At 42.7% G+C, this 26,392-nt stretch overlaps 5 protein-coding genes across 7 annotated transcripts in view; 3 read left to right on the forward strand and 2 right to left on the reverse strand.

Moving 5' to 3' along the window:
* Nucleotides 1-1,931: 1,931 nt before the first annotated feature.
* LOC122397768 (ataxin-7-like protein 1) lies at nt 1,932-9,427 on the reverse strand. Of its 2 annotated transcripts, XM_043397159.1 has the most exons (6): nt 8,983-9,427; nt 8,039-8,095; nt 7,820-7,924; nt 5,671-6,383; nt 2,822-2,872; nt 1,932-2,728 (listed from the first exon to the last, which is right to left on the reverse strand). In XM_043397159.1, the coding sequence occupies exons 1-6, from the start codon at nt 9,065-9,067 to the stop codon at nt 1,970-1,972; spliced, it is 1,770 nt and encodes a 589-aa protein (XP_043253094.1). In that variant the 5' UTR covers nt 9,068-9,427; the 3' UTR covers nt 1,932-1,969. The 2 variants fall into 2 exon arrangements, with proteins under 2 accessions (XP_043253094.1, XP_043253095.1); XM_043397160.1 differs by lacking the exon at nt 2,822-2,872.
* A 3,997-nt stretch (nt 9,428-13,424) lies between these two features.
* LOC122398040 lies at nt 13,425-16,006 on the forward strand. The gene is made up of 3 exons (XM_043397640.1): nt 13,425-13,478; nt 14,423-15,096; nt 15,573-16,006. The coding sequence occupies exons 1-3, from the start codon at nt 13,442-13,444 to the stop codon at nt 15,813-15,815; spliced, it is 954 nt and encodes a 317-aa protein (XP_043253575.1). The 5' UTR covers nt 13,425-13,441; the 3' UTR covers nt 15,816-16,006.
* A 189-nt stretch (nt 16,007-16,195) lies between these two features.
* On the forward strand, nt 16,196-19,281 carry LOC122398041 (vitellogenin-like). Its single transcript, XM_043397641.1, has 3 exons — nt 16,196-16,474; nt 16,559-17,253; nt 18,745-19,281. Exons 1-3 carry the CDS (start codon nt 16,444-16,446, stop codon nt 19,000-19,002), a joined length of 984 nt encoding a protein of 327 aa, XP_043253576.1. The 5' UTR covers nt 16,196-16,443; the 3' UTR covers nt 19,003-19,281.
* A 614-nt stretch (nt 19,282-19,895) lies between these two features.
* On the forward strand, nt 19,896-22,097 carry LOC122398042. Its single transcript, XM_043397642.1, has 3 exons — nt 19,896-20,035; nt 20,849-21,504; nt 21,658-22,097. The coding sequence occupies exons 1-3, from the start codon at nt 20,005-20,007 to the stop codon at nt 21,910-21,912; spliced, it is 942 nt and encodes a 313-aa protein (XP_043253577.1). The 5' UTR covers nt 19,896-20,004; the 3' UTR covers nt 21,913-22,097.
* Nucleotides 22,098-23,865: 1,768 nt separating this feature from the next.
* Nucleotides 23,866-26,392, reverse strand: part of LOC122397753 (plastin-1) — a 39,600-nt gene continuing 37,073 nt past the window's right edge. For both annotated transcript variants that reach the window (XM_043397134.1, XM_043397133.1), the window contains exon 4: nt 23,866-26,304. In XM_043397134.1, coding sequence (XP_043253069.1) covers nt 26,110-26,304 — 195 coding nt within the window. In that variant the 3' untranslated portion in view covers nt 23,866-26,109. The remainder of the gene's footprint in view (nt 26,305-26,392) is intronic.

A 26,392-nucleotide genomic window follows, 5' to 3' on the forward strand; every position in this document is an offset into this window, starting at 1 on the left:
TATAGATTGTAGGGGCTTCTATTCACAAGAAATACAGCTACTTTTATTCTGAAATTTTTCATTAACAATTATAAAGACATAAATAAAAATAAGTGCTCTGACAAAGGGGGTGGTTTCTTCAAAGTCAAAAAATAGCAATAAAATAGAACACGATTCTCAGAGGACTCGTACCAGAGTCCAAATCGTCAAGAAAAATTTGTATTTATAAAAGTATCGTGTCCATTGACCGAGAGTAATCGCATGTTTGCACTACTATTCCTAGATAGAAGTCTACGCGCGAACCAAATCGAAGAGAATCGACGTAAAACCAACGGGGCAACGACGGTACTGAGATGTCGCGGGTTATGTATGTATATTATATTATACGTAAAAATATTGAAGAGATCGTGATTGATAAAAAAAATATATATATATATGTATACTATGATATATATGTATGTACAGGCGAGACCCTCCGTTCGCGGACCGAATCGTGGAAAATAAGTTCTTCGAAGTTTCTACACGCGCGACTCTACTTTTTTTTTCCCCTCTTTTCCCACCCCCTACCCGGTTACGTATTTACAAAGACGACGGCGTTATTTACAAAATACACCCCCGGTGCTCGCAAGAACTACTTGACTACGCTACTACACATACCCTTCAACGTTTCTGTACACGAATTCTTTTAAACTGGTCGCTCGCATCCCTGTATCCCTTGCGCCGTCGTTTTTAATACCCAAAATTCGATGTCGTTTCTAATTAATCGTCCCACTCTCTCCTCGCGACGTACCTCGACCTACTGGCAAGCTGATCTCCCCCGGATGGAAACCGGAAGTCGAACCTGAACGCGAAACCTTAGATGATATTTGCAGTTGGCAACGATTCGGTGTAAACCTTTGACCGTGGAAATAAATTGTATATAGAATAAAGTGATGATTCGTCGGTCGCAAACCAGCCACTTATTCGTCCACGTTTCGAACCGTACACCTGTCCGTCATCTTTGGATTCATTAAAAATTGTAAACCTACGTGAGACTAAGATTCCAAGAGCGAGAAATGCAGTGATATCAGATTGGCGGAAAAATTAGAAAATAATTCTGTTATATGATTACATCGAGGCCCGCATGAAGGTCGGTGGATATTTATTTACAATTTATAACTGCTCCAAAGATGTATCGAGGACGTGTACGTAGTCGAGACGCAAATAAAGAAAGAGCATTCTGATCAAGACTGACCGGTCGTCATTTAATAATCATATCGACAAGCATACGTTTTAGTAAATTGTATATCAGTCGGTGTCCTAAGCTATTTACTGCCTGTATAATACTCTGAAAGGGCCTAGCGTCGCTATTGTCGCGTCACACGATTTCTTTACACGGTGAGAATATAGTAATCGGAAAAGCATCGTTGATACAAGATGCTAGGGGTGTCGAGGGTTGGGGGTGTGGATGTGGACACAACGATTTTCCATGGGATCCGCCGAGCGAACTCGAGGAATGTTTCGAATTCCACGCGAAGATCTGCAGGTACCCATTCCATAAACGTTCGCACGGACATCGTCGAGTTTAATACGCGTCTCGCGACGCCGTAAAAATTTAGCAAACTATCGGAACGAAAAACGGAGAGAGCAAGGTTTTAGTCAATCCTCTCCGCGAAATCTCTTTCCCTATAATAGAAACTAACCCGTCGTGGATACACGACGCGGACTCACCGAATCCTCCGGGAAACCTGCGTCGCAAACGTCGTCGCGAGCTACGCGGAAACGTACGGAACACGGTCCACGCGAGGATCCCGCGGTTCGACGACGTCGCCGGCGCGTTTCGCCCCGTCGTCGTCACCGTGCATCAAGACTCGTCCCTGCTCCACGCGCCTCGGACCAGACCGATCGCGATCGAACGGACATCGCGAAACGACGAAACTAAAGACAACAAGAGGTAGAGACAAACACCCGGGTCGCGTGGTCCTCAGCCTGGAGTGGGCGGGGTCTTGTGTCAGTGAATATTAAAGTTGTACTGCTTACGGCTGGACGAAATGCGAAGCCACCGACTGACCGCCAGTGGCTCCGGGTGACAGTTCGACCAGGCGATGTCGCCGAAATGGGGATATGGCGAGGAGGTGGTGGTCGCCTCGACCTGTATCGCCGTGGTCAGATCCTGCTGGTAGTCGTGCTTGGTCCTCTTGGGCTGTCGTTGGCTCACGGGACTCGGATGGGCCGCGTGGGTGGTGGCGTGGTTCAGTCTCTTCCCGTTGATCTGGGGCGCGTGTTGCTGCTCCAGTTGCTCCAGCTGCTCCAGTTGCTCGATGGGCTCGAATATGAGGCTGGGCATCGAGGCCTGGACCTGGTAGCTCCTGGACACCGGCGAATGAGCGATATTGTTCGAGCGTGGCAACTGCATCACCAGTTGCGGCTTGTCCTTGTACACCGGCGAGTAGATGGTCATGGCGGCCTCGGGATCGATGTCCACGGGCGTCTCCGCCTCCAGGACACCGGTGGCCAACGGAGGCTGTGCGCAAGCGGCCGGCAACGACGCTGGAACGACCGGTATCGCCGGGGACGCGGTGCTGGGCACCAACGTCGCCACCGACGACTCGTCGTCGTCGTTGCTGGCGGCTGGCAGCGGCGACAACGACGGCAACACCACCGATATCGGCGCCATCATCGAGCTCGACTGCGACGAACCGGTCGAGTTCACTATCGACGACTCCAGGCTCCTCAGCTCCTCGTTGGCGAAGTCCTCTTCGAGCTTGGTCTAAAAAAGAGAAGCGTTGGCGACCCGCAATAAGAATCGTACGGCCCTTACGAGGTGTTGGCGTTTAAGTGCCCAAAAGAAACCATGCCTTACAGGTTTAGTGGAGCCATGCGGGGCCAGACACCGATAAAGCAAATCAACAGCCTGCAATAACAAAAACAGAAAACAGGTATCAACCGACACCATCCTTGCTGGCTACTGTTCCGCAGCTGACTAGTCTGGGTCGATCGATCCATGTTTGTCAGCGACGTTTACTACACTTTTCTTTTTCTTTTTAACGGGTTTTGATTTGTCATGTGCCTAATCGAATACTCGAAACCGTTCCTTCACGACTGACGTTAGTTCTCCAATATGGCTGCCCGCAGAAGATTAAGGGGGGCCTCTACTGTAAGACGCGTGCTTAACAATCGTGTAAGGATTAAGAGTGAAGCTAATAACTTTGTAAAGATTTGGAAATTTTTAGGTTCCCCGAGATTGTCCAGCTTCGACAAGCCTCTACGTTTTCAAGCGTTCCAAAGCTATTAAAGATCCGTAACTGTTCCACAAACTTCGATCGATGGCACAGTTTATGTTGCTCGCGTCAAGGCAACAACGAAATTGATTTTAAACAATTTTTTTCAGACGAACGAATCGTAATGCTAGGCAGAACGATGATTCCAGGTAGAGAGTAATGAAAGGTATTCGGTAATACAAGGTTTGCGAGTCATCGGATCGAATGAATACCAGCACAGAAATAAATAGCGATCGGCTACGAAAGAACAAAGTAAAATAATTTCACAATTCGCCGTGAAAGAATTTCACCGAGCTATGATCGCGAATATGGTCGTGAATCGTCGGTAGACGCTTAGAAATGAAAGTTTCAATTGTACACACTACATGTAAGAACTCAGTATTACCAGACCATGCATATCACTTCACAAGAACGTTGTTACAAGATACACATTACTAAAAAAAAAAAAATTAAAAGAAAACAGCTATGGAAAGAGATCTAAATATCTAATCATCGAGGTACGTTTCGTTTCCCACGAAACGTACGATTCTCACGAAACACGTGGGTGGCCAGGAAAGTTCCTGGAAAACGCGTAAGCGCGAAAGAGAGGTCTTGGAACGGAACAGAAGGCTTTTCAAACAAAACGGAAAAATGAAAAACTTTCATTTCTTTCGGTGAACGCAAAGCTGCGCGCCGAATTCCACGCAAGAAATTATTTTGTCTCGAGACCATCTACAGAATCGTTAAATATAATGGTAATTCAACCCTTTCGCTGCAACGAAGAGTAACAAACATGTTCAGAATTTAATGAGAAAATCGAGTTCGACGTATCGCGTTTTCTATATCAAACGAAATCGTTGGACTACCTCCCTGTGTAATTAAAAAACCATGAAGTCGATACTTTCGTTGGCTTCCTAGAAAGCAGCTCGTAAAACTTTATTTGGACCACGTATGGTATATGCTCGTACAAACTACACATTTATGTATGCCAACTAGAAAATACACTCCGGCGCATATTAATATTGCGGTATTAAAGTCCCAACGCTGGTCGAGCGGCTCTTTGCTCGTAGTCTGAAACATCGATACGCGTCCAGCGGGGAACGCAAAACTTCAAACTCGATTTTCAGTCATGCAATGCGTTATAGTGCTTGCAAAATTCAATCGAAATCGATGACCCATATATCGCGACGTTCCTTCGTTAACCGTCCCGCAGCGAAAGGGTGGACAGAACAGTCACAAAAAAAAAAAAGAATATCGCAAAATGAGAAGTGACACCTAACAAGGAGAACTCCTCTGTTTCGACTCTCATTTTTTAACGAACTTCTGCAAAATGACAGAGCTTGATACGCTGAAACCAACGGTACACAGTTTCGCTGTAATGTTTTAATATTTAATACCGAAGTTCAGGCGCGGATTCGTCATGAAGGATTACACTCAATGAGACAAGTCGCTAACAAATACTTTCCAAGCTAATGTATCAATTAAAGCGACAGTGTATATGATTATTAAAAATGAAGAGATATCCGGGATTTTAATTTACTTTGCAGAATCTCGTTAATAAGTAAGAGCTACAGAAGTTGTCCTTGCACACGCGAGGGCACCGAGTCCGTCGAGCAAGGACTTCCGGATTGGCGGAACATTGTTCGCTTCTAATTGGTAGAACGTTTCCAGTGTCGTTCCACCAATCGGAAACCTAGCGTCATTGCACGCGCTGTAATTCCACGACGGATTCAATGCCACCCGGTATACCGTAGCCTAATGAGAAGATGTCACAGCTGCTAATTGGCTGCGGCGTAATAACTGCGCTGTCTTGTCATCAGCTTACAGTACAAATATTAGGGTAGTCCTTGCGCGTTCTGTTCGCGAAAATTCTCTGGTCTCATCCTTCGTTAGAACGACTCCGATAGATTCGACAATAATTCCTGCGCAATAGGTGCTCAAACGTACGGGAAACTTATTTCCTTCTTCAACACGTTGACTTTTTTAGAGAAAGAATTTTTTATTATGTAAGTTGTATAATTATGTTTAATGCAATTTCCGTGGTGGTGGTCACCGGTGATATACAATAGCACTCTTGTGGAGCAATTATATAATGGTGACAAACTATACTATGTTGGGCCTAGAATTTGAGTATCTCGACTGCTGAGCCCGGAATAAAACAACATTCTTTCAATTTTTCCCTGTGAGGACCCTTTCCTATTATTTAATTTATCTCAAACTGTTTCATCCATTCACAGGAAGACAGGAATCAATGTCAACACACATCAAGAACCCTAGCACATGGAATATCCTCTTTAACGCTAGTCTTTCCTAAGCTTGAACGTTGAGCCCCTATTGCAGGAACAAGAAGCTATAGTTCTGGACTACCCTAACGTGGATGGTGAATAATAAACAGATTCCTACCAAGGATGCAACAGAGGTGTAAAAGAAGGCGATGGAGGATGGTTCTTACCTTTGGCAGTGGATACGTGTCTGGCAGCGATAGAACGGGCGGCGAGGTGGGCGCTTCCGTTTCGACGGTCAAGGCGGGGGTGTTGGGTGTCAGGGGGTTGAGGTTCGAGGTGGCGGAGGATACGGTCACGGTGCCGGTTACGGTCACCTTCGTCGGCCTGTTCGGTATCTCTTTCGCGGCGCGGTGGTCCGCGAGCAGCTTGTCGAAGGTTTTGCTCCGACCGAGGACCGTCCGTCGCAGCGAGACCGTGTGCGCCTTGCACGTGAGCGACCTGGTGCAAGGCTTCCCGGTCTCGTCGTTCCAGACGCCGCAGTGACGATCGGGATCGTACTCGCGATCCTTGAGCAGCGACCTGTCCGTCTTGAGCCTTTTCCGGCGAGTCTGACCGCCTGTCGTTCCAGGGCTCTTCACGGGACTGGACGATACCGTGGTCCCGGTCGCGTTCGCGGCCTGAACCGGCAGCGACTCGAGGGGCGATCGCGGCGACGTGACGATCGGCAACGACGTCGACGACAGGCTCGTGGGCACGCTAGGCTGCTCCGAGTTCCGTTTCACGTTCGTGTGATTGATCTTGGCGGTCCCGGTCGTGATCTGCGGCGACGACTGCGCCTTTTTCAATTTCGACACTTTGCAATAGGGCGTTTTCACGGGAGGCTTTACGACCGGGGTGGAGGGAGTTGGAAAATTGACCGTGCCGGAAGGATGGCGACTTTCTGCGGCAAAATACGAGCAACGTTTACAACGATGGTAAACGCTCAAGAGCGGGTGATTAGTCGGCCTGAAAAGAAGGATGATTATTCACTGTGTCGACCACCTTACCGATCTCCGTGACCTACACGTTGGTTGCTCTATGGTGGACCTTGTATAGAATTGGGTATTAACTCAAGATTTCAATTACATCTTCAAAACTAAGAATGAACGATTATTATTAGAAATCGGCAAGATCGTCAACACTGTAAATAATGATCGAAAAAGCTACCGTTCTCGTTCAATTGTTCTTCTTGTTCGTACGTATAGTGGATCCTTTCAATGTGTCTTGATTTTTCTTTTTTCAAAGTATCACAAAATTATCACTTCCAACAACATTTGAATTATGAACATTGAGAATTATCGTGTATCGATTTATAATTTCCAATTGTGTAAAATTGTATCAACAGGATTTAGGAGACGTCTGTATCTCCCTTTCACTGTGTCACAGTTTAATCCCGAGCCAACGACATCTTGAAAGAATTCACTACGGATAGCTTTGCTAGTCATTTATTATATTTGCGTATCTTAAAGCATTGAGAATCAAAGACGGCATTTGAAAGCGTTGTGATATTAAGTAAATTGAACGCACCGACGCGAGCTTGTACAATAGAACCTCGATTTAAAGGACTAATTGAGGAGAAAGGAATTCATTAAATCAGAATGTCCCTAAAATAACAAATTATACACTTCTGAGTGTACTCAAATTCTATGGCCTTTCATTATCGAGGAAAACAATTCTGTAAATCAAATATGTATGCACTCGAATAATTGTAAAATTCGATACAATGGATTTCAGAGATAAGGGGAATTCTTATCTGGATAAAAATCTCGGAAAATTATTAAAATCTAAGTAAAGAATTACAGAATAATATTAGTCTATCTCGTGTTGAATAAGCATCGCGACTAAATCATTATCTTTTAATTGAATAAAATTCTACCCAATTTTTATTCGATTACAGATATTAGAACTGTTTCACAAATAAAGATAAGATAGTTCTAAGATTAATTTTATAAGGGGATTGTCCAAAATGCGGCCATGATTGCTAAATATATAACCGTGTTTTAAAGAATTAACTAAATGAAAGTAACAGAGAATATCAAACAATTTTAATTTGATATTTATTGATGAGATATTAAACCCATTTGCAGTAATTTTAAAATAATGGTCGTCGAATTTTAGTCCGTAAAATCGAGGTGTTTTAGAGTACATGCATAAATCAAGAGATGTTTATCTCCTTGGTATCTCAATTCCATTCTTTGAGTGGATTTATTATTGTATACTTAAAATATGTCCTTAAAACGTATAGAGAAACATTTATGCACAAAGAATAAGCAGATACTGATTTAACAACTACACAACTAATGCCAAAGCAAAGTATTTGGATACAAAATGACATACCCATATGTTGTATAAGAGCTTGTGGTTTAACTATGGCGTGGCATGTTTCACACACTACCGTGTAAAAACTGTCCCTCTCTGGGCAAAATCCATATAAATCAATGTCTGTAACAGAAATTCTCTTGTTAATAAAGTTCATAAATCTGATACAATAAAGGGCATTGTGTATTTCCAATATTAAATGGAAATGTAAATTACAGATTGTAAAATGATATTTACCTTCTGCTGCAAGACGCGTAACTGAGCTAGAGAGTTGACCTTCTGTTTCTTCATCGCCTGAAACAAACCAAATCCTTTTATGGAGTATATGATAAAAACTTAATACAAAAATATCTGAGTTGTCAACTACTTGGTACAGACAATGTGTACAATATGCAATTAATGCATATTTCTAAAATTAGTACTTAAATGAGAAGCAGGAAGATAAAAGATTATCATGACTGATTTTAGACATCTATTCAAAGTTCAAGTATGTTGCACTATAATTGTAATTACCATCTGAACAAACATTATAATGGACTCTATATTACTGCCAATCTTCTACAGATGAAATCTACCCTTTAAAATCTAGTTTTCATACATCTCTATTGGTTTCAAAAGCAGAACATGAAATAAAAAACACAAACTTCTGGGTAAACAACTTTTATTATGTTTACATTTTATACATGCATAATCTTTCAACAGAATCTCGTCTGAGAAGAAAAAGAAAGAGGACAGATATAAGAATACAAGTATACATATAATTAGAGAAAAAAGATATCGAGGAGCGCGTCCGATCGAAATCGTTCAACGAGTCCTAGGACCGATCTGTGCCAGACTGCACGCTGAAAACTAAAACCTTCGACGCTCCGTGTATTTCACGGTCGGTATTTCGTTACGAATTACATAATTGCCAGCGAAAAATGGTCAAAAACGCGGACGGCGTCACGACGAAACGTCAAAACGCCACGACCGCGGGCAGTCAATCGTTGGCGACGATTTTTTTTTAAATAAAAGCGTGCGATAGGGGGCCCCCAACGTGATGCCCGTGCGTCAAGCCGACGGACAAAGGAGCATCGAAGTTGAGGTTAGGTACACGATAGCTCGACGCTCGTTGTTGTCGCGTATCGTGAAGCGACAGCGAACGAACGAACGAGCTTTTCGATGTGATTCAGCGCACTTACTCAACGGCTTGTCTCGTCCTATTCTTTCTATCCAGCTGGACCAGGGCTGGCCGTGAAAGAATGTTGGACTGTCACTTCCCGACATTGCCAGTGGCGCTCGCGGTGTGAATGAAACACGATGCGATTTGTCGTGTGTATATAGCGAGGAGAAAGTGTTTTGGGGCCGGGCCGCGTGGACTGTCAGGTACGGCGGCGGCGGTTCGCGTGCAGTCTGCCCTCGACACGTCGATTCCTCGAATACATTTAGCTCGCAAAATATCGGTGCTCCCTATTGTGAATAGAAATGCTAGCGAACGCGAACCCCGTCTGGCATGTCTCTGTCGGGAAACATCTTTCACGGACACGGAAATTTTCTATAGAGCCCCTTTCTCGTTTGTACGCCCGAGTACGAGTAGCACGCTTCAGCGTACGGCACGCACGTACGGTTATTACTGAGATTCCTGCGACTGCATTGGACGAACTGTTGTGACGTCATCAATGTATAGTTGACTTACCCGTGCGCAACTTGCCAGGCGATCCAATAGCGCGCCTCGGATTTCTGCCCCCGTGCTGCTTCGTAGTTGTACCTTATTGGCGATCGCGCGTCGCTCAGCAGGTGGATTGAAAATTTGAAAGACTTTACGCGACGACTATGCCAATAACTTACAGCCCGTTCACACGATACTATTTTTCGGTCGTTTTACCGGATTTGCATTTTCCTCGAATTTCGATCGATTCCACCGTGGCGAACTTTTGTATTTACGCTACTGCGAATCGGTCGTTTGCTGAATCAATTGTTTTACGATCTTGTGCAACGCCACAAACATTTTATACGGTGCTGTTCACTCGAATAGCCTTGCGTATTTTTAAAAAATATTTGTAACGCGAAAAGAGAATTTCTTTCGGCTTATTTGTAATATTGCTTTTATGTGTGTCGATTTTTATTAAGAAAAGAATAAATACATACTGCATTATGTTAAAAGGTTAAACGTGTTGAGTTCACGAATCTACCACCAGTTGAGGGACCAGTAAGGTTTCTTTTCCTTCGGCCATGTTTTGATTCTGTTTACCAGCTTCGTGTCTTCCAGTGCATCGACCGGCAAGTCTGCTGGGATCGTCGATGTGGTCATCCCGGCAGAATTACCGTTACCTCCGATTCGATATGCAATCTAATGATTATCGAAGATAGTTTGCTGTTGATCGTTCGTCGAGATATTGTCGAATAACTTGAAAGTGGCGATTGCTACTTCCTGCATAAGATGGCCTTTGTGATTGCACCAAATAGAAAACAGTAAACAAAACTACAACGCGTAGTATTCAAGATTGAAAATCAAACCTTGAGAGAAAAAATAAATCATTGTCGAGATTATTTACTGTTACACATGACCTGGTCCAAAATACGTTTAGTTGCAGTATAGTTTGGTACGCAATCACACCCATCATTATGCAAATAGGTCATCTTGATTCACGGTCGTGTTTTTCAACAGCTTACCATGTTTTATGAATCAGCAATCAGGTTTCGTCGTATTTACTATGTATAAATTCGCTTTGGGTCTCCGGAGTCTGGGCTGCTACCTATGTAATGGACGTAAAAGTGTTACTAAAATATCCCACATCGACCGACGTCGCGGCGATCGACAACTTTTAGTTGTAGTTTTGAATCACAAGATGGCTATACCGACTTCTGGCTGAAAAAAACCTTTTTCTGGGAACGAATACCGGTACATGTTTCCATGGAACATCGCGAAACTCAACAAAGCACACAATTTTGTTTATCTGCGAATAGCTTCGGGGCAATGAAAACAGGGGAATCGGAAAATCTTGTTATTTGCTCGTTCAATATCTCTATAGAATCTACACGAAAAAGGGAATATTTGCCGAACAGAAAACATTTCCAAGCATTGTTTTATCGTGTAACATGGGTCAGGGTCATAAACGAGGTATAGAATAGACGTTCCATGCGATTCTTTTTCCCGTCACACGGATTGGGGGCTCGCGAGCATTTCCGTGTCATTTCCAACGTTATCGGTTCACGCTAGAATTCGAATTTAGCACTATCAGTGTTTAGAATTTAGACTAAATATTGAGAGAAATTATTATTTGAGCGCTCAAAAACCAGATCGCAGGAGCGAGGCTCTGGACTTGCCAAAAACCATCATTTCGCCTATTATCGCGCCAGTCCTCTAATTTAGTGTTGCAAACGAGATCATTGCAGCAGATCAACGCGATAATGACAAAATTACTCTCTCCGCTTACGAGATAAATGTCATTTTCAAGGTCCTTGCCAATGATGCCCCTATGATTATACTCCACCCACCAGTTTTTCCTTTTTCTTTGACACGTTCACCACCACCAATTATAAAACCATCCACCACAGACCACGTTATATTCGTAAAAGAACTATTAAGAAGACCCTGAAGAACCAGAAGAAGATCCTAGGTAAAGCAATTTGGGGTAAATGTAAGACTGAGTTTTGGCAGAAGAATCTTAGATCGAATGTGTTGAAAACACGACGTTTGTTGATGGGATGATGAACACCAACAAGTATATACCGTGTTGCGTAATAATCTGGAAGAAAATGAAATTAAATTGGGCATGAATGAGAGATATTATTGTTAACAAGATAATGAGCCAAAGCACGCTGATAAGAAAACGAGAGTGTAGTGGCTATACAATGTTGCGGAGGCAAAAGATCCTCGAGATAGCCAGGTGTAAATCTCACTACTTATGTGGATAAGTAGATGTGAACTTACAAAGGAGAAAAAAAGTAATAGAAATCTATTTTTCATCAAAAGGGTTAACTTTTAACGTTTTGATTTTTTATTCATCCCAAAACACTTTCTTTAACATCCTGTACAATTACCCAGCGGTTCATCTACGCGAGTACCGTGAAACGGTTTCTAAACCACCAAATGTTGACGATAGCAATTCCCTGATAGAAATTCGCGTTGCTGACTGTGGAAACTCAATTACATTGCTTTCCACCGCAGCCCCTGGCCAGCTGCACGTCGACCATATAAAAGGCTAGCCACCACTCGGGTATGGCAACTTTGTTTCGACCATGCCATCAGCATGATCTTTACTGTAGTGTTGTATCTCCTAGGTCAGTTAGCCCTTCCCCCTCCCCCTCGGATCGCTCGATTGCTACTCGTGACCGGTTATTGTCGGTACCATCAATGATTCACGAAGGACGGGTCAGGCCTTAACGAGTTTTAAAACGTTGACACCGTCCACGATCTATCACCGTTCGTTTCACGAAAATTTCTTCTTGGAACGCCGGGCTTGACCCGATTTTCAACCTCGAACAATCTCGTTTCCCCGAGGTCACGAGGTTGTCGAAGGACGGTCCACCGCGCGCGATCAAAGTGTCAACATATGCAAACGAATTAGAACTTATTAGTTTCTGGAACGCGTCCGTCGGGATCAAGTTCGTCGACGACGCCGTCCGACTTTGCCCTTCGAAATACGGATTTCGCACGGTTACGCGTCCCCCGCGGGACGAGAACGCACGGAGCCGTCTAATTTATCGATTTTAAATTAGTATAGAGCGAGGGTATATTCAGCTGGGGCGTCCAATTAGCAAATTACCCGACGCACGAACCTTTGCACGGATTATCTTGATTCGTAGCGTTTCGTTCCTGAACAGTTAATCTTTCTGCGAGCCCTCGAATAAAACGTGCAATATTTCAGCCTGGGAAATAGCGCAAATTAATACCGAATATAACATCTCTGTTCGTAAAATATTTTTTAGAATTCTGTATTATTTCATTCTATTTTGGACGTAAAATTCTGAGATAGGAATAACTACGGTCACAAACGATTTACTCCCCCACGTGATCCTCTAAAATAGCTAACCGGGGAACGGAAGCAGGTAGTCAGCGAATTACACAAATGTCGAAAAGTAATGGACTCGACGAGCAGAGCTCATGCAACCGTCTTATATCTTTTGTACATATTAAATTTTGAATAACAATAGCTTTCGAGCGATGCAAACACAAGATGGCTGACGTTCGGAACTTATTCTTTCCAATTGACCATCTTTCGCGTGAAAGAACTGTGTCGAGGGGGAGGTTCAGGATGCATCGGAACCGAACGCTATCAGAAAAACGATAGTTGACGTCATTAAACGTCACGGCCTCGAATTAAAAAGCAGAATTGAAACGCAGCTAGGCTGGGACGACGATAACCGACGGTCGTTGACACGCAAGGGGTAATTGCCGGCCAGTTTCGAAACGGCGTGTTAAACGGGTGGCTCGGGGTCCCTTCATGACCCCGATTGGCACCGTCGTGTCAATTCTCTAAATCTATCGCGGCTCAGCACCACGCTTTATTTTCCTACTGGAAAGAGAGAGCCGGCTTCGGTAAATTGGAGCTGGCTAATCGTAAGAAGAGGTCAGTAGTGCAGTTTAGCCACGGTATAAGAGCGGCCCCAACACCGGTGACTCCGCTAAAGTAGAGTCGAACGTTGCACGGCGTCACCATGAATATAGTGCTGCAGGTGGTGCCGTTTTTCTTAGGTAAGCCCGTCGATCGTGACGTACGCGTGTGATCGCGAAAACGAACGAATCGTGAGAAATTCAAATACATAGAACCCCAAACGCTTCGACAACGCGGTAAGACGTTCGAGATGAAGATGGTGGTGCAAAAAAACGGAGCAGAAAGTTAAAACTCTAAAGAAACCCGACTCGTGATACGACCGTGCAGTATCGAAGACTAGCGACCCGTCTCTGAATCGACCCATTCAAACCTCCAATCATTCAATTCGCGTACACGCGCTGCGTCTGGCGCGCGCGGTCGCCATTGGGCGAAAAGTAGGGTAGCGACATGCACCAGTGATCGAAAGCTCCAAAGTTTTGTAAGAAACGAAAAAAGTGGAGATAGAGATGTCTGTGAGTTTTATGGAACGGATCGTTCCACGCACGCATCATTGTTTCCAACTATTTTCGGCGCTGATAGCATAAGTGCCTCGTTTCGACGCGCGTTATCGTAAGTGATTGTGATTGGCTGCGGAGCTTCGAGTCTGAGGTTAGTAACGACATCTTGAGATTCCTGCAACCTTACGCGCGAGCAGGGGGCTCGATTTTGGCGGGAAAATGCTCTTTTGGTTTAATTCTATGGAGATTCGATCAGGGGTATCTTGGAGCTTATAACTTATACATCTTCAAGGATAAATGTAGTTCTTTTGAAAAGAAAAGTCATTACCTATTTTCGGCTCGAAACAGCCAGTGTCGTTTTAATCGTCCGATCACTGGAGCAGCTGCCCTTTCCACCTGCAATAAAAAGAAAACAAACACAATGAGTAGATTCTTTAATTCATAAATTAAAACACACTAATATAGTGAATTTTCTCAACCCCGCAAAGTTGTCGATTTCTCAACAAATAGCAAACTATTTTGTTTGTTGGAAATATCTTTTTCGCGCCAATTCAACACGAGGAGAATTAATTCGCGACTAATTTCAGCGGCACGCGTGAACGTGGACGTCCCATGGTTGTACGGGCCGGTGTACACATTCAACGTTCAAGTGAACTCGACGGCGATCTCGGAGGGCAGCTACACGAGCGTCCGGCTGAACGTCGCCTCGAAGCTGATCTGTCAGCCGAAGCTCCACCGTTACCACGTGCTCAGCTGTCATTTCAGCGACTCGAAGGCGGACAGTTTCGTGACGGAGAGCCTGGACCCGACGATACCGGGCCTCCCGGTGAGCGCCGTGAACCGACAGGAGGCGTACGAGATCTACGACGATCAGTTCGAGATCAAGTTCACCGAGCACGGCCTGGACAGCCTCGTCGTCAACGAGAACATACAGCCGCGCGAGCTGGACATGATACGCGTGATCGTCGGCCAGCTGAACATCGGCGCCAAGCTCGTCGACTACGAGGACACGTTCGAGGCAATGGAGAACTTCACTCAGGGCGAGTGCGCGACCATATTCTCCGTGAGCAGGAACCTGGCCTGGCACGTCGTGCCGGAGGATCGAGGCTACGTCCTGGAGACCATCTACGGGCCCACGGAGGATCGACTACTGCAGATACGGAAGATCAGGAACCTCAACATTTGCACCCACAACGTGCCCTACTTCTTTGGCAGAGCGGACAGCAGCATGCGTCAGCACAACGACGTCATGTCCACCGCTGTAAGTATAATTATATCTCAAATCCTACGATAATTAACCCCTCGATTTACCTAATCAACACACCTAACCCTTGAATCTTTTTAAACCCTTATTAAAACCTTCTTCATTAAACACTGATATTTACAACACTTCTACTATTTTTTTTTCTTATAATATTAACAATACAAGTAATTCTCAATTACAAATCTGATAGAGAGGAATAATATGAACAGTTTACATTGATAATAATTTGAATAAAACGCGATTTTTTCTCCGGGGCGGTCACCCATCCCAAAGTACCGGAACGCCGCTTAACGTCGATGATCGCACATGACCATTGTTTCCAAAGTATCCACGACCGTGTACAATTAAAAAAGCTTGCGTAATATATAAATTGAACGTCTAGTCTAGAGTCGATTGACCAAGAATATGGAGTATAAAAATTTGATGTAACTATAGTATTACAAGGATGATAAAGAACGTTTGTCTCTTTGCAGAGTTCGTCGGAAAGTTACATCACGATCACGTCCACCGAGTTCATGGCCAGTTCCACGAACGTGGTGTTGGTCAGAGTGTTCGAGGGCGCGACTTTGTACGAGAACATAAAGCTCAGGTTAGACTCGATCGAGCCGGCGAGGAGCGAGCCACCGGAAGTGAAGGATCCCGAGCTGGCCAGCATGTTCATCGGCGGATGGCTGTGGGACAACTCGCAGCACGACGATTTCTCGATGATGGCCTGATCGAGACGATCTCTGTGCATCATCCGCATCGCGATAGGAAGTCCCGCTGCGTACGAGCAGTGATACGTGGCTCCAAATCAAAATTCACATCGATTGTCCTGGTATCACTGCTCTTGCGAATAGTGTACAAGTGTATTGCCATTCGATTCTGTAAATAATAAAGAAACTTTTCATTTCTGTAAGAAAACCTAGCCTGTGCTTCCCTTGACTTGGCCAGAAAAGAGGGAAGTTAGTTTTCTTATATTATACTTTTAGGAGTTCTACATTTCTATAAGACGCGAGTATTCAGATACTAAAGTCGAAGGAAATGTTTGAAAATTAATGTGCGTAAAAGTGCACGCTGCATAAAATAACGTGCGAGAATTTCTGGATCGGTCGATTAACATTTAACAGAGTCTACTCGTGCTGAAATCTTTCAGATGTTCTACAATCGGAGGGAAATGGCATTAGGCGTGCAAAACGATACGGAAGAAGTCTGCAGGAACCAAGATTCACACGGAAGCGGTTATTAATGAAATTGTTCGTCAATTGTACTGTCAAGGAGACGGCAATGAATCAAGTTCTACTGTCGTATAAAGACAGACATGGAACGCGATCGCGTTAGTCGTATCAGGAGAAGCTGTTAAACATGTTGGCAATAATTCTACCATTTTTCTTGGGTACGTATACTTTGTTCTTGCACTTTAGCTACCATGTTGTGAAGCTTGAACGAACTAAAAATCTGCATGATCTTGTATTTCTAGCCGCACGAATGGCCGTCGACGAGGAGGCATATAGAGTCAATGATTGGCAGGAGTTCAGCCCAGAATGCATTTACGATGTCGCGGTGAACATATCCACGGACAATATCTACGAGGGGAACAGTGATACTTATTGCTCGATGATCATGACCGAGCTCAAGTGTCGACCCATAGGCAGCGACACCCTAACTTGTCGTTTCGCGAACGGAAAGATCCTCAGACCTAATCCAGAGAACAGCAAGTGCCCTGAAGAGAAGTATTTCACCCCGGTGAGCGACAACTTCATCTACGGGGAACCGTTCGAGATCAGATTCAACGCTAAGGGCATCGAGAACCTGGTCGTCTCGAGGCACATACCAAGATGGCGGCTGAACATGGTAAGGGCCATCGTCGATCAGCTGAACATAGGCTTCGAGCTGGAAAAGGGACGTCAGCGGTTCGTCACCACGGAGAACTCGAGAACAGGCTCCTGCGAAGTGGAAATCAAAATGTCAAGAGCGGGTTACAGCGCCAGAGACGCGGGAAACAGGGATCTAGAGATCGTCTTCGAACCTCCGCGACCGGAAATCGCGCCGCTGAACAGGGCGATCCTCCAGATCGAGAAGGTTCGAGATCCCAAGAACTGCCCTAACAGGAAGACCTACTTCTTTGGGAACAACGATGACTCCAATGGGAAAAAGAATATGTCCATGGATAAGGTAATTTCACTCCAAAATGGGCATCGATTCTCATAGGATCTGAAAATAGAATTTTCGAGTTTAACGAACTGTGAGATTGAAGGTGAATCATTTTGTTAATGTAGAAGAAATCAAATGGTGTCTACGCTATTTCGTAGAAGTCTGTTTTTTAGAAATAACTAGATTTTGTTTCACCAATCTAATATACTAGGTATACTAATTTTTTTCTCAAAAGTGAGTAGGATTTCGGGAGAATGTCTATTGACCAAAAATGATCATAATGAACCTCTGCAACCAAAAATAATTTTTCTAGAACGATTTGAAATTTTTCAATTTTGTCGAAAAATTTCACACTTTCTAGAATTTTTTTCTCGAAAATGCGTAGGATTTCGGGGGTATGTCTATTGACCAAAAATGATTATAATTGATCTCTAGAATCAAAAATAATTTTTTTACAACGATTTGAAATTTTTTAATTTGGTCGAAAAATTTCACACCTTCTCGAATTTTTTTCTCGAAAATGCGTAGGATTTCGGGAATATGTCTATTGACCAAAAATGATTATAATTGACCTCTAGAATCAAAAATAATTTTTTTACAACGATTTGAAATTTTTTAATTTTGTCGAAAAATTTCACACCTTCTCGAATTTTTTTCTCGAAAATGCGTAGGATTTTGGGAATATGTCTATTGACCAAAAATGATCATAATGAACCTCTGCAACCAAAAATAATTTTTCTAAAACGGTTTGAAATTTTTTAATTTTGTAGAAAAATTTCACACCTTCTCGAATTTTTTTCTAGAAAGTGAGTAGGAATTCGGGGGTATGTCTATTGACCAAAAATGATTATAATTGACACCTACAATCAAAAATAATTTTTTTAGCAAGATTTGAAATTTTTTAATTTTGTCGAAAAATTTCACATTCTCGAATTTTTTTCCAGAAAGTGAGTAGGGTTTCGGAGGTATGTCTATTGACCAAAAATGATTGTAATTGACCCTCGCAACTAAAAGTAATTTTTCTAGAATGATACGAAATTTTTTAATTTCGCCGAAAAATTTCACACCTTCTCGAATTTTTTTCTCGAAAATGCGTAGGATTTCGGGAATATGTCTATTGACCAAAAATGATTGTAATTGACCCCCGCAACTAAAAGTAATTTTTCTAGAATGATACGAAATTTTTTAATTTCGCCGAAAAATTTCACACCTTCTCGAATTTTTTTCTCGAAAATGCGTAGAATTTCGCGGGTATGTCTACTCATAAAAAATGATTAGAATAGACCTCTGCAGCCAATAACAATTTTTTTAGAACGATTTGAAATTTTTTAATTTTGTCGAAAAATTGTCCGGGTTGCATGGAACTTTAAACGTTAATAACTTTTTAAAGAAGCCTCAACCAACAAATTGGTATTCTTGATTTTCGTCCTATTTTGGGCTCTAGAATCACCCATTAAAATTTTTCCCAGAGATGGCTGAATAAGCTATATAATTTTGTCACACCTTTTTCAGATCACATCCGTTAGCCATTTCCGCATTTCTGAGAGGGAAATGCACTCGTACACCGAATCCACAGGCGTTGTGCGAGTGTTGAACGATCCTATGACGATGAGGCTCTACCAGAAAATAAGCTTGACCCTGAGAAGCATACATCCCACTCGAAACCCGTTGCCAGAAATTAGAAATCCAGCATCGACCAGCTTGTACGCGTACACGAACCCCTGGTCACGTGTGAACGTAAACGTCTTACGCTTTTTGAGCCGAGAATGAAGAAAACTGTCCTAAATAATCCGTACAACCCCAAAGAAAAAATTAAGAAAGACGTTTTGATATTGTAAATCTGAGACTTTCTACCAATTCCTCACCCACTATTATTCATATCCTAAAATTAATTTGTACGCACAAGTATACGATACTATTCTATACATGTAAACGATTGCTCAAATGATAGTTTAACCTTTTTAAAAAAGGAAATATTTGTTAATCTACTTCTGAATATAATATTGAAACAGTTACAAAGACCCTGTTCTGTAGTTCTGTAGTTCTACACTCCCAATAAATTACGAGTTAAAAATATATCACTGACTTCTACGATATAATAACGTTAATAGTGTTATGGTAGCACGGTTTTCGCTTCTTCGTATTCACGCTTTTAAGAATTGGTCCCGGAAATCCGGACTTTCGCGACACGCTGAACGAACTTCTCAGAAAGTAATAATTCAAACGAGACATGAGTGACCTCTTGCATTAACTACGTAACTAGTTTAATGGAATAATACTTCGACGACACGAGCCATTCACAGCACAGATTACGGTCATTCGAGCGTCGAAGTTCCAGCCAATTCCGTTGTTCTCGTTGGACCAATTTCACTTCGATTTTCTACCGCAGACTCTGGTAGCGTGAATTTGGTCGTCGAACAATTCGGGACTGTTTAAAATAAAGATTATCTACGCCTAATATTTTCCATGCATCGAATATCACTCGATCGTTCTTCGAAATCGCGTTCAAGGTTCGAACGTCGAGAGTTCGTAGCGTTCCCTCGAGCTTTCAAAGCTGAGGGCTCGGTGTTCATTTTAAGACTAACCAGGACGCATCGAACTGCACCGTGTTATGGTTGAGATTCGCGAGTTACACGTCAAGTCGTACGACGATTACATCGCTCGTGGTGGGACGACATAATGAAATTACAAGGACGTCGAAGTGCATCGCTGATATAAAGGAACATTCGAGGCGAAGAAGTATGTTAAACCAGTTGAAAACAGTGCTGCGACATGAACGCCTTATTAATTCCGCTCTTCTTAGGTCGGTAAGCCAATCTTCCATTTAACCGTCTTTGTAGCCAATCACTCTGAATCGGGACAATAACTACTTACGCGAACGATAATTCCTAACTAATCGCGCCGTAATATACGATAAAGTAATTAATACCTCGATGTCCAACTTAGAATCCGTCGAAAATTCAATTTCAAAAGCTAAAATTGTACAGCATTGTCGTAAAAAAAAAGCAGCATCGTTTATGAATAGTGATTTTTTTAACGGAGTTCGTTGGACCGTCAGGATCATAATTTCATTGGATTTAGGTGTCCATACGTTTCGAACTGAAAGAAAACGGGGTGCTTCGGGGAGGAAATGTAGTTGAATTTATATATTGAAATAATTAAATAACGCACCTTATTTTTCGAGTTATAGATGAGTGTTCGTCGAGTGCCTCAAATCCATTTTCTATCCTTTCTTGCAGTTCTCGTGCATCGTTCAAAAAATACAATTTTGTGTAGATTTTGTGCGAATGAAGTATATGTGTAAATATTTATACTTACTTTTCGTGCATTAGGACCTTTCTCCTAACATTTTTAATCGTTCTTGGACTATTTATCCATCACAAATAAAGGTGGTTTCCTGAAACATCAATACATGTTAAGATGGTTCTTGAAATTGTTCTCTAATTTTGATACCAACATTCGTGACAATTTGCAATACAGACCTGTTTCGTGTAGATCGAAGAAACACTATAAAGATGATCTTCTTTCTCACGAGGATGATGAATCCCAATAGATGATTGAACACTCTGATTACACGCTATTCAGAACGAAAAGAATCTCCCGCGTTTGTTCGCAGCGTCCCTGTTCAAGGATGTCCAGTGGAAGCACAGCCCAGAGTACACGTTCGACGTGGAAATGAACATCACGTCGATCCCCATGGATCACGACGGCACTCACATAATAAACGCCATGGCCATGGACCTCTTCTGCAGACCGAAACAACCATACGCGCTCTACTGTCGCCTGGACAATTGCACGCGACAAACCACCGATCCGACCGTCGACAACAAGGTAGACCTGTCGGAGGATGAATTCCGTTATTTGTGCGGCGAGAAACCGTTCGAGATCCGTTTCGACGAGCACGGGGTGGCGTATTTGATCGTGAACGCGGATATCCACACCTCGAAGCTGAACGATCTGAAACTGATCGCCGAGCGTTTCAACGTGGGTGGCTACTCGGACGATCGTCGAGGAGGAACGTTCGACGTTGTGGAGAACACGACGATCGGTCAGTGCGTGGTCAACATGGATGTCAAATACTTCCCTTCCAATCGGAGATATAAAAAATTCTTGTACGAAATGGGACCGAAGTCTCAGCCGAGCAAACACCGCGATGAGTACTTGGTCATCCAGAAGACGACCAACCTGAACAACTGCAGCCATTATGCTTCTTTCTATTTTGGAAAATACGGGAACAACGTTGTCGTCGAACCTGATCTGCACTCTCATTTGGTGAGTTATTATTTTTCGTATTATACGAAACGTTGTCTAGGGTTCTAGAAAAGTATTGTGCTATATTCTTCGTATTACACAAAGCAGAATGCTAGTTTGAAACGTTGGGCTAGTAAAGTAGCTAAAGTATTGATCTGATTATTTTGTTCGCAGGAAAGCTCAGTTAGTCATATTTACATGTCGAACGATCGGTTCGTGTCGATGTTGACCAGAACCGGTACGATGGGGTCGGACAAAACGAACAATCTCGTCGCAATTCATCAATACATACGTCTATCGCTGAAGAACGTTAGAGATGTCGAGGAAGAGCTAGTCACTGAAATCGAAAAACCGGCGAAAACCTTCATAGAAGTGAATTCGGACGTGGCTGCAATCCCGGACGAAATGCTGAAAGGCTATAAAAAATAACACATAATATCCACGCCCAAAGTCCTGATGATTGCTACGAATATTACTGGTTCGATGGAAACCGAATTCAATACATATAAGGTGCATTTTAGCACTGACTTTATAATAGAAACACCGTCTATGTAGATTACACAATTTGCACAATAAAAAGAAAACTCAAGAGAATAATCGTTGCAAGCTCCCATCATTTAACTCTAAAGTATACCAAGGATTTTATTAGTAAAATTAAATTGTAAATAGAAGAAATAAAAATGCAGCTGACGAGGGATTCGAAATATCTCGTTCCATGATCGAAACGTTTAAAATAATTTTGCAGAAATAAATATAGAAACGGATCTCGTAGTTGTCGATGAACAGTCAGGGCAGGTTAGATAAATTTCTTTTTATTTAAATTACGGTTACATTAAATTATATCTACGGTGATCCATGAACACGTTCGTGTTACGCACGGAACATCGTGCGCGTATGCGAACGTACGCGTTTTTTTTTTCTTTTAGTTCAGCGATCATTGTTAAGTTTAAATTGATTGACGCGGTTCGTTCTGACAGTCGATCGTCTTCCTCGCCGATTTTATCAAATTTCATACTCTTACCATCGATTCCGGCGATTCTGCCTCGCGGAACGAAGCAAATTCTATCCTCGCGACTAAACCTTACATTCTAGGTGTGCAGATTGCAAACGGCCCTTGGGTTAAACTCACTGCGTCGACGCTCGATCGACCGTAAGTTTCAGCGCGATCAAAAGTGCGCGAAAAACGATTTTTCACCAGCATCGTCCCACGTCTTTTTCGTTAATTCGATCCTCTCGAGACTCAGGACACACGGAATGTGTAATTTGTCGATGTTAATCGCGTTATCGCCTTTGTGGAATGAATAAACGTAAAGCAACGGTTAATGGGACTAAATGCAAATTGGAAAGATCGAGAGAAATGCTTTCTTGACCGTGCCCTGCTTCTCTACTCGTAGGAATGATCCAAGTAGTATCGATGGATTGCACTCTCATCGATGTCTCGCTACGCTCGATCTTTTCTCTAATCCTCGGTAGCTCATCGATTTAATAACGATTTAGTCTTAGTTTAGTTGAGACGTGATCGAACACGGTCGCAATAAATGTGCACTAATTTTCGTGTTCTACGGGTGTTTCTACGAGAACTGAGTAATAAAGGTATTCGAGTATTTAGATACCTTTGCTGTTCGAACCAAACCGAGTACTCGAATATTTGGAGACTTTGATTATTCGAACCTTACAAGTATCTCGACTATTCAGTCTGAAGCAGAGTTTCGTTACTTTAATAGTCGACCGTTTAAGTGTACGCGAATATTTAAATACCCAAATAACGAAATTATCGGGTAATTTTGATTATTCGAACCGCGCCAAATACCGAAACTTTAGTCAAATATTTCGAAAGTTTCGAGTATATGAGTATTGGAAAATGCAACGAGCTTTCCTCGTCTCGAATTTTTGTTTCCAACGATGTTCTCGAACTCTCGGATTACTGCGCCCATAGTGCATATTTATCGAAACGCGCGATATATTCTTTCCAAAAAAAACGCGTGCAACTCAGACTCGTTTCGATAAAGCTAACGTTCAGCCACAAAAACGATTCTGTCGTTTAAAATCAGTTGCACTTCCGGCTAGACTCGCGCGTCGTTCAATACGCGTACGATCAAGAGGAACCAGCATGCTGTTTCGTTCGCAGAATGTACAAAAAGGAAGCGATCCGCGACGTGTTTCGTATGCGCCGCCATTAAATACGTAAGTACGTAGTTCCGTTTCGAATGGATCGTTAAATATTGCATAAACATCCAATCACGATTGCGTCTCGATATTTATAATGGCACGATTACAATGATCTTTGTGCGTTCATTTCGTATATCGTTGCTCGCTGTTTCAGCGTTATTGTATTCGTCGTAAAAGTAATCCAAATTCTCTATTGTTCTATTTTTTTTTCTCTTTTTATCAACAATTGCATGTTATTAAAACACGTTCGAACGTCGATATAAAATTCAGGTAGGTTTAAAATTAAACGTTAAACGTCGCTCGTCCTCGCAAAACGATTCGAGGACGAACGTTCAAATGCATCCAAAAGTTTCGCAATTATTTCCTGTTCAATTGTTTAAACGAATCGTACAACTTTCAGCGTTGCCTCGTGCAGGTTGCTCAATTTAATTGATTAATCGATCGAAGACATTGTCATTGTAAAAGTATGACAGTTTCTCGCAATATCAAATACGTGTATACATCTCAAGTATATATATATGATTTAAGAATGTAAATATAGTATATATGTATGTATATATATATATATATATATATAATCGACAATCTGAAGGTAGCGTATATCCGGTATACGCCAATTATTTTCGTTCCCACGAAGTTGATTAAAACCTTCGACCCGGATGATCGAATACCGGTCGAATGACATTCGAATTTCTCGGTATCTGGGTATATGAACGCTTTGTCGCGTCGATTTTCATTGACTATTCTTCCCCACATCGATTATTGACAGAACGGATGTTACAAAATCGATTTATACAAATCTAGGGTCGCGTTACGAACAGGTCTAGGACTATCTCTCTAATTTCTCTGTATTTCAATATTCCTACGATTCGATGATTCAGATTTTCGGCGAATACCATTCGAATACCGGACTATTCGAATAACTGGGCGCTCGGTTATTCCCAACCCCAGAATACCACGATACTTTTTCTTTTTTCTTCTTTCTCCTTCTTAGTAATACATTTTTTCAAATTACAAAATGGCATGCTTGTTCTTTAGTGCTATTCCTAACGTCAGTGATCGCCATTTAACGCGTTAATGATAATTATAAACGACACGGGGAGAACAAATGATAATAAGTAGACTGCGGATCTTCATGCAAATTCATATTTTTGTTAATAAAATTATTGAAACGGAAGCTTCACAGAGTGCTGTCTCAACCCCTAAATTAAGTATTTCTTATATTTTTGCATATCAAATGCATTCTGTAGTTTTTTGAGGATTAAAATTTCCCATAAATGCATAAACATCCGCAGTCTAATAATAAGGTACGCTGGATTTCAGAGTAATATTCGTGGTATTCTAGAATTACTCGAAACAGTGCGATTCGATAAGCAGTCCCAGTCATAGTGCAAGAGTACACTCTTGTTTCACACCGACATTCGAATACTCAAGTGTTCAATGTTCGTTCGTAGCATTCGAACACTTCTAAAATACTCGAACAGTCCTAATTACGAACGTGTTTGAGCTAGACAAGGATATGATTGCGGAATAAGATTGGAGAGGGGGAATCCCATATCACGCGATACGATTCTCTCGCGACCGACAACCGGTAAAGAAGCGTACAGAAGTGCTATCGTATACACTAAACGCCTCCACGTAGCTCCGTACGATCGTAACGATCCATCTCCACGATTCACTCCCTCGAAGCTCGCTAGCAGGATCTACGGCGTTGCCCAACATCCTGGACCACGCAAGGACTCGATAAAATCACGCTGGGCCTCGAACTTGAGGATTTCTACTCCAGGAAGTACTCTGGTCTCAAATTTGGGGGAAAAAGATCGATTTTCGTTTCATTTGCTTCAGATCAACGGCTTGGAAATGCATAGAAATAACAAAGTTACTGCTGGGAACCGGCTAGAATTGCGTCAGCCATGACACTTTTCAATAATCTGTATCTCCTATGATTTTCAGTGTTTTTTCTTGACAAATATACTGTGTATACTCGAAACAACACTATTTATATGTACGGAATCTCAATACAGAGCTGTCTATGGTTTGCCTTTAAAAAAATAACAAAGAAAGATTGCTAGACCGAAATACTCCCCCAACATCTCTCTGATCCTACTCTATCGATTGACGTCTAAACTTCTGTAACTTAATCGATACAATAATCACAGTGTGCTGGTAGCAGTCTCTCCAGTGGATCGGATACAGGATTTATCGTGTTTCATAAGTCAGAAAGGTTTTGTCCGACAATTTACGAGGTCCGCTGGTCCAGAATGTGAACGCCATTGTCGTCGTACCGTGATTCGTTCCATGATTCTCCTTTCTATCTATCTCCCTGGTTTCATTTTGGAAAACAAGCTACCCTAACCTAGGTATATACAATTATTACGTTCGCAGCAGAGACACGGTGTACCGCGGCAACCAAGGCTCAGTCGACAGTTCTCGCGCGTGAAACACGTTCGCGCGACATTATTGGCCGTTGTTCACGTTGTTCTGTTGCTTCGCGGAGTCCATGTTGGGGATGTAATCCATCGCCATCAGGCAGGCGAACACCGTCATCACCATCTTCGGTTTCACCTCGGTGATGTCCTCAGGCAACGCGTAGACGCGCGCGCCGCATTTCCGGGCCAAGGATATCGCGTACTTCGCGTTGTCCAGATTCTCCTGCAACCGAGCGGCAGTCGCCGATTAGTCACGCCGTTGTGACGATCGGTTACGTGGAAACGCGCATATGGAACGTCTTCGTTCGATT

The sequence above is a fragment of the Colletes gigas genome, unplaced genomic scaffold (assembly GCF_013123115.1).
Source record: "Colletes gigas isolate AHSC1104 unplaced genomic scaffold, ASM1312311v1 Colletes_gigas_Sc00010, whole genome shotgun sequence".
NCBI lineage: Eukaryota > Metazoa > Arthropoda > Insecta > Hymenoptera > Colletidae > Colletes > Colletes gigas.

Bases quoted from the DNA above. Each gene is read 5' to 3' on its own strand.
- LOC122397768 (XM_043397159.1), bottom strand. From the start codon at position 9,067: ATGTCGGGAAGTGACAGTCCAACATTCTTTCACGGCCAGCCCTGGTCC. The intron at 8,096-8,982 runs GTAAGTGCGCTG...GGTTTGTTTCAG, and splicing joins AGGACGAGACAAGCCGTTGA to GCGATGAAGAAACAGAAGGT. The intron at 2,873-5,670 runs GTAAGAACCATC...TTGTTATTGCAG, and splicing joins ACACGTATCCACTGCCAAAG to GCTGTTGATTTGCTTTATCG.
- LOC122398040 (XM_043397640.1), top strand. From the start codon at position 13,442: ATGAATATAGTGCTGCAGGTGGTGCCGTTTTTCTTAG. The intron at 13,479-14,422 runs GTAAGCCCGTCG...GACTAATTTCAG, and splicing joins GGTGGTGCCGTTTTTCTTAG to CGGCACGCGTGAACGTGGAC. The intron at 15,097-15,572 runs GTAAGTATAATT...GTCTCTTTGCAG, and splicing joins ACGACGTCATGTCCACCGCT to AGTTCGTCGGAAAGTTACAT.
- LOC122398041 (XM_043397641.1), top strand. From the start codon at position 16,444: ATGTTGGCAATAATTCTACCATTTTTCTTGG. The intron at 16,475-16,558 runs GTACGTATACTT...TTGTATTTCTAG, and splicing joins AATTCTACCATTTTTCTTGG to CCGCACGAATGGCCGTCGAC. The intron at 17,254-18,744 runs GTAATTTCACTC...CACCTTTTTCAG, and splicing joins AGAATATGTCCATGGATAAG to ATCACATCCGTTAGCCATTT.
- LOC122398042 (XM_043397642.1), top strand. From the start codon at position 20,005: ATGAACGCCTTATTAATTCCGCTCTTCTTAG. The intron at 20,036-20,848 runs GTCGGTAAGCCA...GTTTGTTCGCAG, and splicing joins ATTAATTCCGCTCTTCTTAG to CGTCCCTGTTCAAGGATGTC. The intron at 21,505-21,657 runs GTGAGTTATTAT...TTTTGTTCGCAG, and splicing joins CTGATCTGCACTCTCATTTG to GAAAGCTCAGTTAGTCATAT.